At 38.7% G+C, this 12264-nt stretch overlaps 1 protein-coding gene across 2 annotated transcripts in view; it reads left to right on the top strand.

Moving 5' to 3' along the window:
• PRIM2 (DNA primase subunit 2) overlaps window positions 1-10716 on the top strand; it is a 282564-nt gene extending 271848 nt beyond the window's left edge. For both annotated transcript variants that reach the window (XM_068557727.1, XM_068557728.1), the window contains exons 13-14: window positions 3583-3651; window positions 10093-10716. In XM_068557727.1, coding sequence (XP_068413828.1) covers window positions 3583-3651; window positions 10093-10314 — 291 coding nt within the window. In that variant the 3' untranslated portion in view covers window positions 10315-10716. The remainder of the gene's footprint in view (window positions 1-3582; window positions 3652-10092) is intronic.
• The last annotated feature ends 1548 nt before the right edge of the window (window positions 10717-12264 follow it).

Here is a 12264-nt window from a genome sequence, read left to right as displayed (position 1 = left end):
ACCATCCTCAAAATAGACGTACCTGTGGGATATCTTAATACAGTGTTTGCCAGGGATGTTTGTATCAGAAAATTTAAGAAGAGAAGGTGCAGAGGTGGTCTGCAGTTGTGCTGTGTGCAGACAGCAGAGCAGCAGACTCACCTGTGCAAAGGCTGAAGTCAGCAGGGGATGGCTGCTGACTCTAGGGGGCTTGAGGCCTCACACTCTTACTCATCACGTTGCCTAGCGACTAGTAAGCGATATTTGTGGTGTTTTACATTTATTTTACATGCTAGTTCCTACTGATATGTGGGCATCTTACTGCATTTTATTTAGGAAGTCAATTGGGGTAGGGAGAGGGTTCTTTACTCCAGAACATGGGGAGACAGGCCCTTGTGGAGTGTTTTCACATAGAACAGCTGTTTTTCAAAAACAGCCCATGGCCACGAAGTGGGAAATGCTTCTATCTCTAATTGCACCCCTTCTCCCCACTACGACTGTCAGCACCTGGTCCAGGCCCCCCTCGTCTGTCCCCTGGACTCTTGCAATGAGCTCACTCTCCACCCTGCCCCCAGCACAGCAGGCAGAACATCCGGTGAAAATTTGAGTCGTCCACTTCACTCCCGTGCTTAGAGCACTGCAGCAGCTCCCCGTTCCACTCAGGAAAACCAAACCTCATTCAGTGTCCAAGACCTTTATATATATTTATTTGTTGTTGGATTTCTTTTTAGTAATATTTCACATTTTCTATCTTTATTTTATTTATTTATTTTTAAAATTTTATTTATTTTTGGCTGCATTGGGTCTTCACTGCTGCACGCCGGCTTTCTCTAGTTGCGGTGAGCGGGGGCTACTCTTCGTTGCGGTGCGTGGGCTTCTCATTGCGGTGGCTTCTCTTGTTGCGGAGCACGGGCTATAGGCGCGTGGGCTTCAGTAGTTGTGGCACATGGGCTCAGTAGTTGTGGCTCGCGGGCTCTAGAGTACAGGCTCAGTATTTGTGGCACACGGGCTTAGTTGCTCCACGGCATGTGGGATCTTCCCGGAACAGGGCTCAAACCCATGTCCCCTGCATTGGCAGGCAGATTCTTAACCACTGCGCCACCAGGGAAGTTCTATCTTAATTTAAAACATGTAAGTCTTTTAAGGAAAAACTCTCTTAAGGAAAACAAGATCATTCAGTTGCATATGATTTTTCAGTTTTTAATTCTTTCTGCAGTTAAATGGCCCACACTAGACAGACACACTCCTCTATTTTAAGAGAGTATATTTTTTCATCTGAGAAATGAAGACAGTCCCTACCAGTAATACCCAGTCACCTCAGAGCAGTCTTTCTCTCAAGTTTCTCCTATTGGCTCACTTACTGTCTCCCTGACCTGTTAGTTGCTATCTTTCTTCTTCCCTCTCTCTTCTCCTTGGGAGTCAATTTATCTTCCTCTGAACAGCTTTCCTAGCCAGTGAAAAACACCCTGTTGCCTCTTTTCCCCATTACACCTCTACATCTGTGCAGAAACTTTCATCCACTCAAATGTGCTGCAACATGATAGGTGAAGTTGTTTAAGGATAGATAGGCAAATGATTTATTTATGAATTTGCAAGAAAACTTCAGATAAAAATTCTTCCTAGAAAGATGAAGAAAAATGTCAGAGGAGAAGTGAATGATTTTCCTTAAGGAAGAGCCTAGTCTCTGGAGTGGAGTAGGGGATGGGGTGGAGAGGGGATTGTTGTGTAATTAATCTAAATTTAATTTTTTGATGGAACCTAAAATTTCAAGATACATCAGCTTTTCTCACATTCTGTGGCTTCTCTGTCAATTTCCCATAATAACTTTTGTATATGTGTATGTCACCCAACTAGGTATTTTTATTAGTATGTTTCTTATAAGTATTTCTTTATAGCATGTTTCCCAAACATATATACTGGATTGTTATGTATAATGTTACATATTTATTTTGCAAGGAAGATATCTAAATATACCATATATATGTATATATATAAACAAGAAATGTATATACACAGAATAAGATGTTAGATTCATTGTTTTGTTTTTAAATAAAGGGAGTTTATTACACACCATACAGTTGGGATTTTTGTCTATTTCTGTGAATTCATTTTCTCTTCAGGTAATTTATGGCATCATTTAAACTTAAGTTTATGTTTGAAGTCCTTGCTTCTCCAAAATTGTAATTCATAGATATTCATACCTTGGTATCACTGATGTTTGCCAGTACTCAATTGCAAGTTTATCTCAGCACAGTTTGAATTATCTATGTGTAAAAACATAGGCGAATATGAGCTCAGAATGTTAGAATTACTTTAAAAACTTGGTGACTTTCTTCATTTTAAAAGTTTATAGTCATTCATTTAAAACTGATGTATTTTTCACTTTTGCTCTAATAATTCAAGAAAAGTAGACAGTTCAAATAGGCAGACAGGCAGAATCCTGGGTGCTGTGATTGGTTGGCATTTACACAGGTCTTTCACGTAGGATTTAATAAAAGGTGACCTGAAATTTAGAAATGTAATCTATAAGACAGTCAGAGAAAAACAGTTCTTTTAAGCATACTCTTGTCAGTATAATGTGATGCCCATTCTGCCCTGTAATTTTTTGTGTGTATCTGTTAAAAGTTGTAAGCTATATTCAGTAATGAGGATAGCAAGAATTTGAGACTTCATGTACATTTCTTTTTGTCATAGGAAGGTCAGCCTTTTGAAAAGGGATAGAAATTAACATTTCTCCAGAATTATTTTTTCCTTCATTTGAGGCTGTCTCTTAATTTCAGCATTTTACTGTGTTTTATGAATAGGCCAAATATATATTCTATTTATTTGTCAGGGGAGGTGATAAAGGTGATAAAACTTTACAAATTTCAACTGGCATTGCAGTCTGCTGATAAGGATGGGAGTTTGTGCCGTTCTGAAGAGATTACATGAAGTAGAATTGGAAAGCAAATTGTATTTACAAAAGATAGGGTGATGTTCCTAATAGGTGGTCAGAATAGACTGTTTACTCTCACATTCTGCTGAGCTTTACTAGAAATAACTTCATTTCAAAAAAGGACAAATCTGATTGAAGGCAAAAGCATTCCCTCTCCACAGATACTCATCCGAAGGGTTTACATTAAATTTTTCTGATGGGCACACAGCTGTATTTTATGCTGTATCTGTACAAACTGGTAATGTGGAAAATAAAAATCTAAATAGTATACTTGATTGCTTCATGCACCAACCATTTAGATTACTAGATTTATATCTACGGTTTTGGAAGAGATGTTGCAATATGATATTCTGACAATAACTGTCGAAGTCATAATACTAGGATCTGTTTTCATCTTGTTGTCAAGGTAAAGTTACTGAAATTCACATTTGGTAGGTCAACAAAATCACTTACTATCTCTTGTCATCAGTGGTTTAATGCCAACCTAAACAGCTACTGTATGATGTCAAAGTTATCACGGTGTCCAGGCTGCAGGGGTACAACGTGCTACATGATTTAATGCATTTCCTGTCTGGAATGAAGATTATGAAAAGGCTGGCAACCAGGAGCTACAGTGGTTTAGAAACTTAATGTCTAATTTTTCTTTCTCTTTTTTCTCTTCATTTTAGATTTTGGATTTAGTAAAAGGGACACACTACCAGGTAGCCTGTCAGAAGTTCTTCGAGATGACACATAATGTAAGTAAATTTTTAAACTTTATAACCTGATCCTTTGTCTTTTGTTACTCTGTGTTTCATTCAGGATTTTTTGCTGCAGCAGTAGAAACCACTCCAGCTATTTTCAGTGGAAAGGGAATTATTACACGGTATGAGGTTGCTTATAGAATTTATAGAAGGGCCAGGGAATTAAGCTTGGATGCTACAGAACCAGGAATATTGTAACTAAGAGAAGCTACATCCTGAGAAAATCTTACTATGGCTGCCACCCACCACTCCACTTCTAGGGATAAGACCAAGGGTTGGCAAACTTTCTGTGAAGGGCCAGGTCGTGAAAGTTTGAAGCTTTGTGGTCCACGTGTTCCCTGTCACAGCTGCTCTCGTGCAAAAGCAGCCCAGACAGTGTGTGAAGGCACGGACATGCTTCTGTCCCAGTAGAACTTTATTTACAAGAGCAAATTCTGGGCCAGACTGGACCCACAGGCCTTAGGTAACCACTTCTCAGAGTAGGTCTGGAACACTGGCTTCAGCTGTCCAGAAGAACCAAAGGCTTTTGCCATCTTTCTTGTAGAAAACTGGATGCTTTTACTTGTGGTTGCCAACTCACATTACCCTAATCTAGTTCCCAAGTCTTGTGTTTATCTGCATGGCGACCTAGGTTACACAGTGGACCCCTAGCTGCAAGAGAGTCAGGGAAACGTGTTTGGTTGTTTTCTTGCCAGCCTCCTATACAAAAGGCCTGCTAGTAGGTCCTGAGAGGTGTAAAGCATAGGTCACAAACTCAAAGGGCTGCAGGGGTCAGGCAGATAACCCAAAAAAGTGAAACTGCCTGAGATGAACACCACTGAAGAAGTCATGCTGTTAGAGACATTCACATTGACAAGTTTTAAGGCCGTGTGCAGGCCAACAGCACATCTGCAGGTCGACTTAGCTCACAGACCCCCAGTTTGCAAGTACTGGTCCCGTTCATGGCTTCCTAACCTAGGAAAGACAGCCAAGAATGCACCAGAGGTCCATGCACCTCTTGAAACATTTTTTTCTCTAAGTACATATGTGCGTTTTTGGAGTCGAGCATTTATCAGGTTTCAAAGGGATTCGTGACCTTCCCAAAAAAGATGCTGCATGTATTGAATTCATCATCAGCTACCACGATGTGCTAAGTTTTTTTTTTTTTTTTTTGGCCTCACTGCACAGCATGTGGGGTCTTAGTTCCCTGACCAGGGATCGAAGCCATGCCCCCTGCATTGGAAGGGTGGAGTCTTAACCACTGGACTGCCAGGGAAGTCCCCACAATATGCTAAGTTTTATAATCGCTTTTATGTTTTCTAGTTTTCATGAAATAACTTTTCTTTCGTGGTTATATAATTGCAGAATTTCTTACATATTTCATAGGAAAAATATAACATCACTGATAATAATGAAAATAATAATGGTAATATCAGCCAACACCTACAGAACCCTTCACGTGTGCCAGGCCCAGCAGTTAGTGCTCTGGACACACTGGCTCCTTTGGTCCACACTGCAGACCATAGCTGGGCACGATTTGCATCCCCATCATGACAACGCTTAGAGAGGCTGAGAGCCTAAGGTCCTGAGGAGTGGAGCTTGAATTTGAACCAGGCTGTCAAGGACCTCATCTAGAGCTCATGATCTAACCCTGACTGCTGTTCTGTAAAACCTGGGACTGTATTTGTAATAACAGCTGTGGAGGCCATTAGTATTTTCCTGTCTAGATTCATGATGCAGCCTTCATAGTTTATGGTAAAAAATAAACAGGCCTAGTGATTCTGTGTGACACCCTAGGGACCACAGCTGGTTAGTGGGAGGTCTGGAGCCAGAACCCTGGTCTGCTCTGGGCCGTGGGTCCAGTCCTCTTACTATTACACCTAACTGTTGAAAATAGTGTTTTTATTTAAAAACATAAAAATTTTATTTTCACACAGTTGAAAGGACTAAACATCAATAAAGTAGTAAACAACAACAACAAATTCTCATCAGTTTTGTCAGAATAGGAATCTCAACAGATAAGCCACATCTGTTTGGTATTTTCAGCATCATCTTTGCAAACTCTTTCCCTTGTAGACTGTATTCTTTAATTTGCTTGCTCAGCTTGAGAGTTTTAATTTAATATATGTTCTTAATTATTTGTGGACCCTTTTAATTAAGAAGCCTCAGAACTTTTAACAAATTGAGGTCTATTATTCAACCTCTTTCCTTTTTTTTTTAGAGAAGATATGAAAATTAGATTTAAACACTGAGTTTGTGACATCACTAAAAAGAAGTGCTTTTTTATTTCTCAAATCTGCTTTTGTAGCATCTCTCCTATTGATTATTCCTGCAAGAGTATTACTACTATAGCCAATTTTTAAAACTTGCCTTAGATTAATGAAGATATTAAAAAGACATATGTCTAAATCCTCCCACATATGGAAGTAGTCTACTTTAAGCCACATATAAATCAAGGGAATAAAAAGGCTGTTTGTATCCACTAGATGTCTCACTATAGATTTTTTGTTGTGAATATCTCTCTTTGCTTATTATTTTTTCTAATTTAATTTAAAAATAGAATCTATTTTTATTTCATGTTGCTGCCATTCTGCCTGCTCCCCACCCCCCAAAAAACCTCCTATGTTTATTTTCTTGAGGCCTCTGTGATTAAACTCACTTTAATGAAAGTTTTGAAAATGAACCAGTTAACTGATAACATTTACAGCAGTGCTGCAGTGGTTCCATATGGCTTTTTTGGTGAGACCAGCTGCCTCATTATAAGCTGTCATTGCAAAACCTCTTGATTAAAACCCAAACGTCCCATAGGTAAAGCAGTATTGCTTCCAGTCCTTCAAAATCCACATTTTCTGTGGCAGAAATATGAGACCTATGTTTGTGTGAAGGTCATTGTGTGCAGAACATACTCATTCCAAGCTCATGTTTGAGAGAGATTCACTTAGTAGATATCAAAAGCTGGCCTGCTTGAAATCGGTTTTCCTCAGTATTTTTAGGGAGCAATGTTTTATATTGAAGTGAATTTTTTTTTTCTTTTGGCATACTCCATTTGTAAATGAAAACACTAGGCCTTGTGTAGATTAAACTCTGGATTTTAATTGAAAATAGTTTCTTTAGAAATAGATCTCTTTAAGCACTGAGTCATTCTGAATACTTATTTTCCAAATAGCTGAGCATAATTCCCTTTTCACCATAGAAGTCTCTACAAAAATTTTGTTAAAATCTATCACACATTTTCGTGCAATCTTAAACAGTATATACCAAGTACATTTAAGCTTTGTAATCATCACTCAGGATCATTGTGGAGATCAGTTAAAACCCTGGGCCGGGAGCCGCACCGTCTCTCATGCGGGTCACTCACTGCAGTGCCTTCCTGACTCCTTTCCCAGCAGCTGCACACATGCACCCGCCCAGTTCTTTCTCCTCCACACAGCTGCTAGGGTGATCTTTAAAACAGAAAAACCTGATCATTTCAGTAACCTGCTTTTAAAAAAATCTTTAAAAGCCTTCCCCATTGCTCTTCAGGTGAAATCCAAAATTTATAATGTAGCCTATAAAGGGCTCCATCCCACTCCTTTCTTCTACCAGTCTTATTTTAGCTCTTTATGGTACTTTGGGACTTCCAAGATAACAGGACAGAATGAAGATGCATCACAGAATTTCCCTCTCCCAGTATTTAACAAAATGTACAAAACATAATAAAAAAATCATCAACCACAAAGAAAAAACATCACCCATAGCAACCAAACAAGAAAAAAGGCAAGGAAAGAAACAAGATTCCCAGCAGACAAAATTGCGAAAATTCTCACTTAGTATTTCCAAATCTAGAATGAAGCAAACTGAATATTCCTTTTTTTTTTTTTTTTTAAATGAGTAAAGGAAAGAGCTGCTGACTTTGAAGCAATAATAAGTGAAATGTGGGATTTAGATGTGGGTAAATCTCTTTCTCTATTCTTTTTACTAATTAATTTTAAAGTAAAATCTATTTTCGTTCTATTTGGTTTATGCTTCTCCCCTTCCTCCCTAAAAATCCCTAATTTTATTTCCTTGAGCAAAATGAAAGATAACTTCCTTCAGGCAAAAATAAAAGTGAAAGAAGGAAAACACTCAAAAGAAAGAACCCATCCTAGAAGAAATGCAATCCAGTAAACAGAAGGAAACTCTTCATAAGTTCATCATGCTACCAGGCATCTTAATAGATGTTTGGTAAAATGAGCTTACTTAACAAAATGAGTTAAGAAAGGGTGATTGCAGACCTAAGAGAGAAATTGAGAAACATGACATCATACAGAACCATGGTTACAGGCCCTCATTTCAAGACCCTTGGCGTTGTTTTAGTTGGTTAATAAAAGTATTAATTAAAATGGGCAGTCATAAAAAATATGTATTTTTTAAACATTACATTTTAAAGGTAAAACATTTGAATGCCATTTGTTTACTAATCCTTTGATATAAGGGCAGGGTCTTTTGTTTGAGTGTAGGTTTGGGATTGGAATTAGATTTCATTTTTTTTTCAAAAACCATATGCATAATACACCATCACCAATTTCCAGTTTGGGTTTCTTTAAAGTGGAAAAGGAACGTAATTATAAAACAAAGCAATCTGATCTTTCTCCCTATCTTTTGGGAAATTCGGTTTTGATTTTTTTTTTTTTAAGTAACTTGCCTTTCTTGAGTCTTTCCAAGCATTTAATTTAGATTTCATAGAACCAACTACTCTTTCTTTTTACACTCATATTTCTTTGGTTTTCCTCATAGCAACCCTATGACATAGCTGCTATTATTACCTCCATTTCATGGGGGAGGAAACTGAGGCTTAGTATAAAGATTACCATATTTCATTTTGTCCACATTGAAATCTAATCATTCACTTTAATCCACAGAGTCATCTTCTGTGATAGATATATTGACACTTTTGACAACTTGAAGCAAGGTGTAGAAAATACCTGATATGTAATTAATTATCACAAAAGGTGCTAGCTTTTTTTTGCATGAAATGACACCACTGTGTTTTTTATAATCTTCATAGACAAGTTTATCTCTAGAAATAATATTTATAATGATATGATTGTAAGTTTGTTTGACTTTCCATAAAACCTCTTAAAACAGATTTCAGAGTAACTAAGTGATCTAAAGGCCTGAATTCTAATTCAGACAGATCCAGTTACTAGTGCTCTATGACTTTGCCTAAACCATGTAATCTCTTTGGGTCTCAGTTTCCTAGTCTGTACATGGAGGAGATTCAGTTTGAAGTATTCCCTACATCTTTCCAATCTCCAATATTCTCTATTTATAAAAAACATAAAGTCTTCTGATTGAAACGTGCTAGGCAATAAACTTAGTTTTCATGGAACACTTTGTAAAATGCAAACTTTATATTGAATCTCCCAGTTTTTTAATGAGTTGGGTGAAAAACAATATAATAAAGAAGTTCACAAATGACTCCATTGTTAATAAAAAATCCTAGATAAAACATTCAGCAAACATTTTGAAATTAAGCAGCAAAGTAGCAGGTAAAAAATTGTTCTTAGTGATCTGGGTAGTAACTCTTAAATCAGTGTGTACACTATCAATCTGCTATACACTGAATTATTATAAAAGTATTGGTCCAACATGTATCAACAAGTGACTAAAGAGAATCAGAGAATCCTGAGGTTCTGAAGTAAGTCTTACCGGAAAAGACCTTGTTTCTGTTTATGGGTCCACCTGTAAGAAGGTTCATCCGGAACTGTGACGGTAACTTTTAACTCCCTGCTAATCCATTTTAATCTACCATAAGATTACACATATCTTTAATCGCATCACTTCCCTTCTTAAGGAATTTTGGTGACTCTGTGATGCCTACAAAATTAGGTCTAGGCTACTTACCCTGGTTGTCAAGGCTCTCTGTGGTCTGGCCCCAGCCTGTCTTTCCAACCTTATTTCCTGTTACCCCTTTCTGTGCCTTTCACAGCAGCCCACCTGCACTACCTGCTTTCCCAGACATTCCTCTTCACCCTGCCCCTGGGGTCCTGCTGCTTACATTACCCTGGACCTCATTATCCCAGCTTTTCACTCTTTCATCTTTCCAAACCCAACTCATCTGGAAAGATCCTCCCTCCTTTTTTCTTGTTTTTCTTTTTCTTTTTTTTTTAACAAATATTTATTGGCCAACAAGATGCCAGGCAATGCTAGGATATGCCTTTGAGCAGTCTGAGGTGGCAGGTAGGAGTTGGGTGGGGAAGCAGAGCCACGTGCAAGGGTCTGGGCTGGACGTAGAGCGCAAGATTCGTCACTGTCAGGCGGTGGCTGAAACTCCCTGTGAGTGAAATCATGTAAGCAGTGGTTTGAGTGTTTTGAACGAGAATCTGTGTTTTGTGTATTCAGTAGGTTTTGAATGAGGTCTGGGCGGTTCTTGACGTCCCTTTTTTTGTACTTTTGTTACGTATTAATGTGATACACATTTGCTTGCCTGTACAGGTAGATGATTGTGGCTTTTCTTTGAGTCATCCAAACCAGTTCTTTTTTGAGAGCCAGCGGATCCTCAGTGGAGGTAAAGACGTCAAGAAGGAATCTGTCCAGCCAGAAACGCCCCAACCCAAACCGAGTGTCCAGAGAAGCAAGGATGTGTCATCTGCTCTGGCGTCGCTCAACTCCTCTCTGGAAATGGATCTGGAGGGACTGGAGGAGTTGCTTCAGTGAACGATTCCTGGGCAGTTGGTAGCCTGTCTTCCTCACTAGTTTTTATTTCCTACTTTACAATTTTATCTTTTTCTTTTTTGTCTGCCTTCTCCCTCCACCCAACCCCCTTTCATCCATCCGCACGTGCACGCGCTTCACGGGAAGGCCGCCTTGCAGGTAAAAACAAAGACCTCCGGTATATTTTGCTTTGACAAAAGAGAAGAGGAAGAATTTCTTTTGAAATCTAACGCTTGAATGGTGTGATTTAAGTCCCATTTTAGGAGATAAAACAGCTTTCTGGACTGGTTACAGTCCCCTAGAAACAGTACGACTAAGAACAGCTTTTATTTTAACACTTACCACTGTAATGTTGACCCAGGCCTTTTCTAGACCATTTTTGTTAATAAATATCAAAATGTATAATGAGTGTGTCTGCGTGTAATTGTGAGTCATATTATGCCGTAACAGAGGAGACATTACCTCAGATTTTAAAGTGGTATTTTGGAATATGCAACGTATTGCCAAATCACCAGTGAAGATTTTAAACTGTTTTTCTTTTTCCTTTTTCTCTTGAGTTGGTCATTTGAGGTTATTCCACATCAGCAAGGAGAACTTTTACCCCTTTGAGTGGTGACAAACTTTACTGAAGTGAGTTGTGACTCAGGAATTAAGAGAAACGGAATGTGTACAGTCATACTGTTAACAAATAGAAGGATTTTATTATATAAAGTGATGGTCCTCCTTATCCGCTGTCATCTCCATTCACTCGGGGAGAACAGCCCGTCACTAAGGGGAGAAGGTTCTAAGGAGAGTCTGCAGTGTTTCTTCATTCCACCCCTAGTTTCCATACCTCATTGCTTCTGTGGTTGCTGTGAACTGCCAAGTAGGTTTGGTAAATTCATCAACTTCAGTGGTGAATATTCCCATATTTGTAATAATGCCTGTTTTCGTGCCAGCAGTGGAGTTGGTGGATGTTGTGGCTGGTCCCAGGGGCACTGGATCAGCGTCCTGCTCTCTGTCTGCCCTTGGCAAGTGGCTAATGCACTGTGTGCCTGGAGAGGCCCTGATCTGACACGTTTCCTCCCCGTGGGCTCTGCTCACTCACCCAGAGGATTTGGACTCGTAGAGGGGAGACCCAGGTTGAAATGTAACCTGCCCTCACCTACTCCCTTGGATTATGTAAAAATACCATTCTATACAGTCCTCTTTTCCTGGGGAAAAGGGTACTTGCCCTTTATCCTCTTTTTTTTTTTTTTTTTTAAATTCTTATTGGAGTGTAGTTGATTTACAGTGTTGTGTTTGTTAGTTTCAGGTGTACAGCAAAGTGATTCAGTTATACATATACATATATCCACTCTTTTTGCCCTTTATCCTCTTGAATCACATGAGACACTGTATTGTATTCAGAGAACTGGACTGTTAGAAGTACCACATTCTAAGTCCTGTGGGAAACTGCAGCGATGAGAAAAGGATTTAAACAGGATCAGAGCATCAGAACCTAAAAATGTCAGCTCATCAGGTTTTTATCTTAGGCTGCTGAGCAAAGATTTCTTGGAATATTTAGTAACATATAATTAAATGAGATATTATCTGAACCTTTGCTTGTCTTTTGTGAATTATTACCTCATTCAGAAAATAGTGTTATTCCACTACAAATTACCTCTATTAATCTCTCCCTTCTGAAACCATCTGCTATTCCTTGTATCATGTATAATTCTCAGCAGGAATCCAATGACTGCCGACCACTTCATCCATGAACTGCAAAACCACACCCTTTTTTTTTTTAATGTTAAGAATGAGTGCTTCATGTGGCTGTTTTAACCACAGAATTAAGTTGTGATGGAAAGCCAAGCATAGAAAGGTAGGTCTCTGTTGTATCAGAAGGGAAAAACAAGCAGCAGTCTTACTACTGTAGCTCTGTGAGAAATCTTAGGACAGGGTATTTCATATCTGGCACAATTTGCAAGGCGC

Source organism: Eschrichtius robustus, chromosome 12, assembly GCF_028021215.1.
Source record: "Eschrichtius robustus isolate mEscRob2 chromosome 12, mEscRob2.pri, whole genome shotgun sequence".
NCBI lineage: Eukaryota > Metazoa > Chordata > Mammalia > Artiodactyla > Eschrichtiidae > Eschrichtius > Eschrichtius robustus.
The sequence above is the reverse complement of the archived record's forward strand: the minus strand, read 5'-3'. Positions and strand labels throughout refer to the sequence as shown.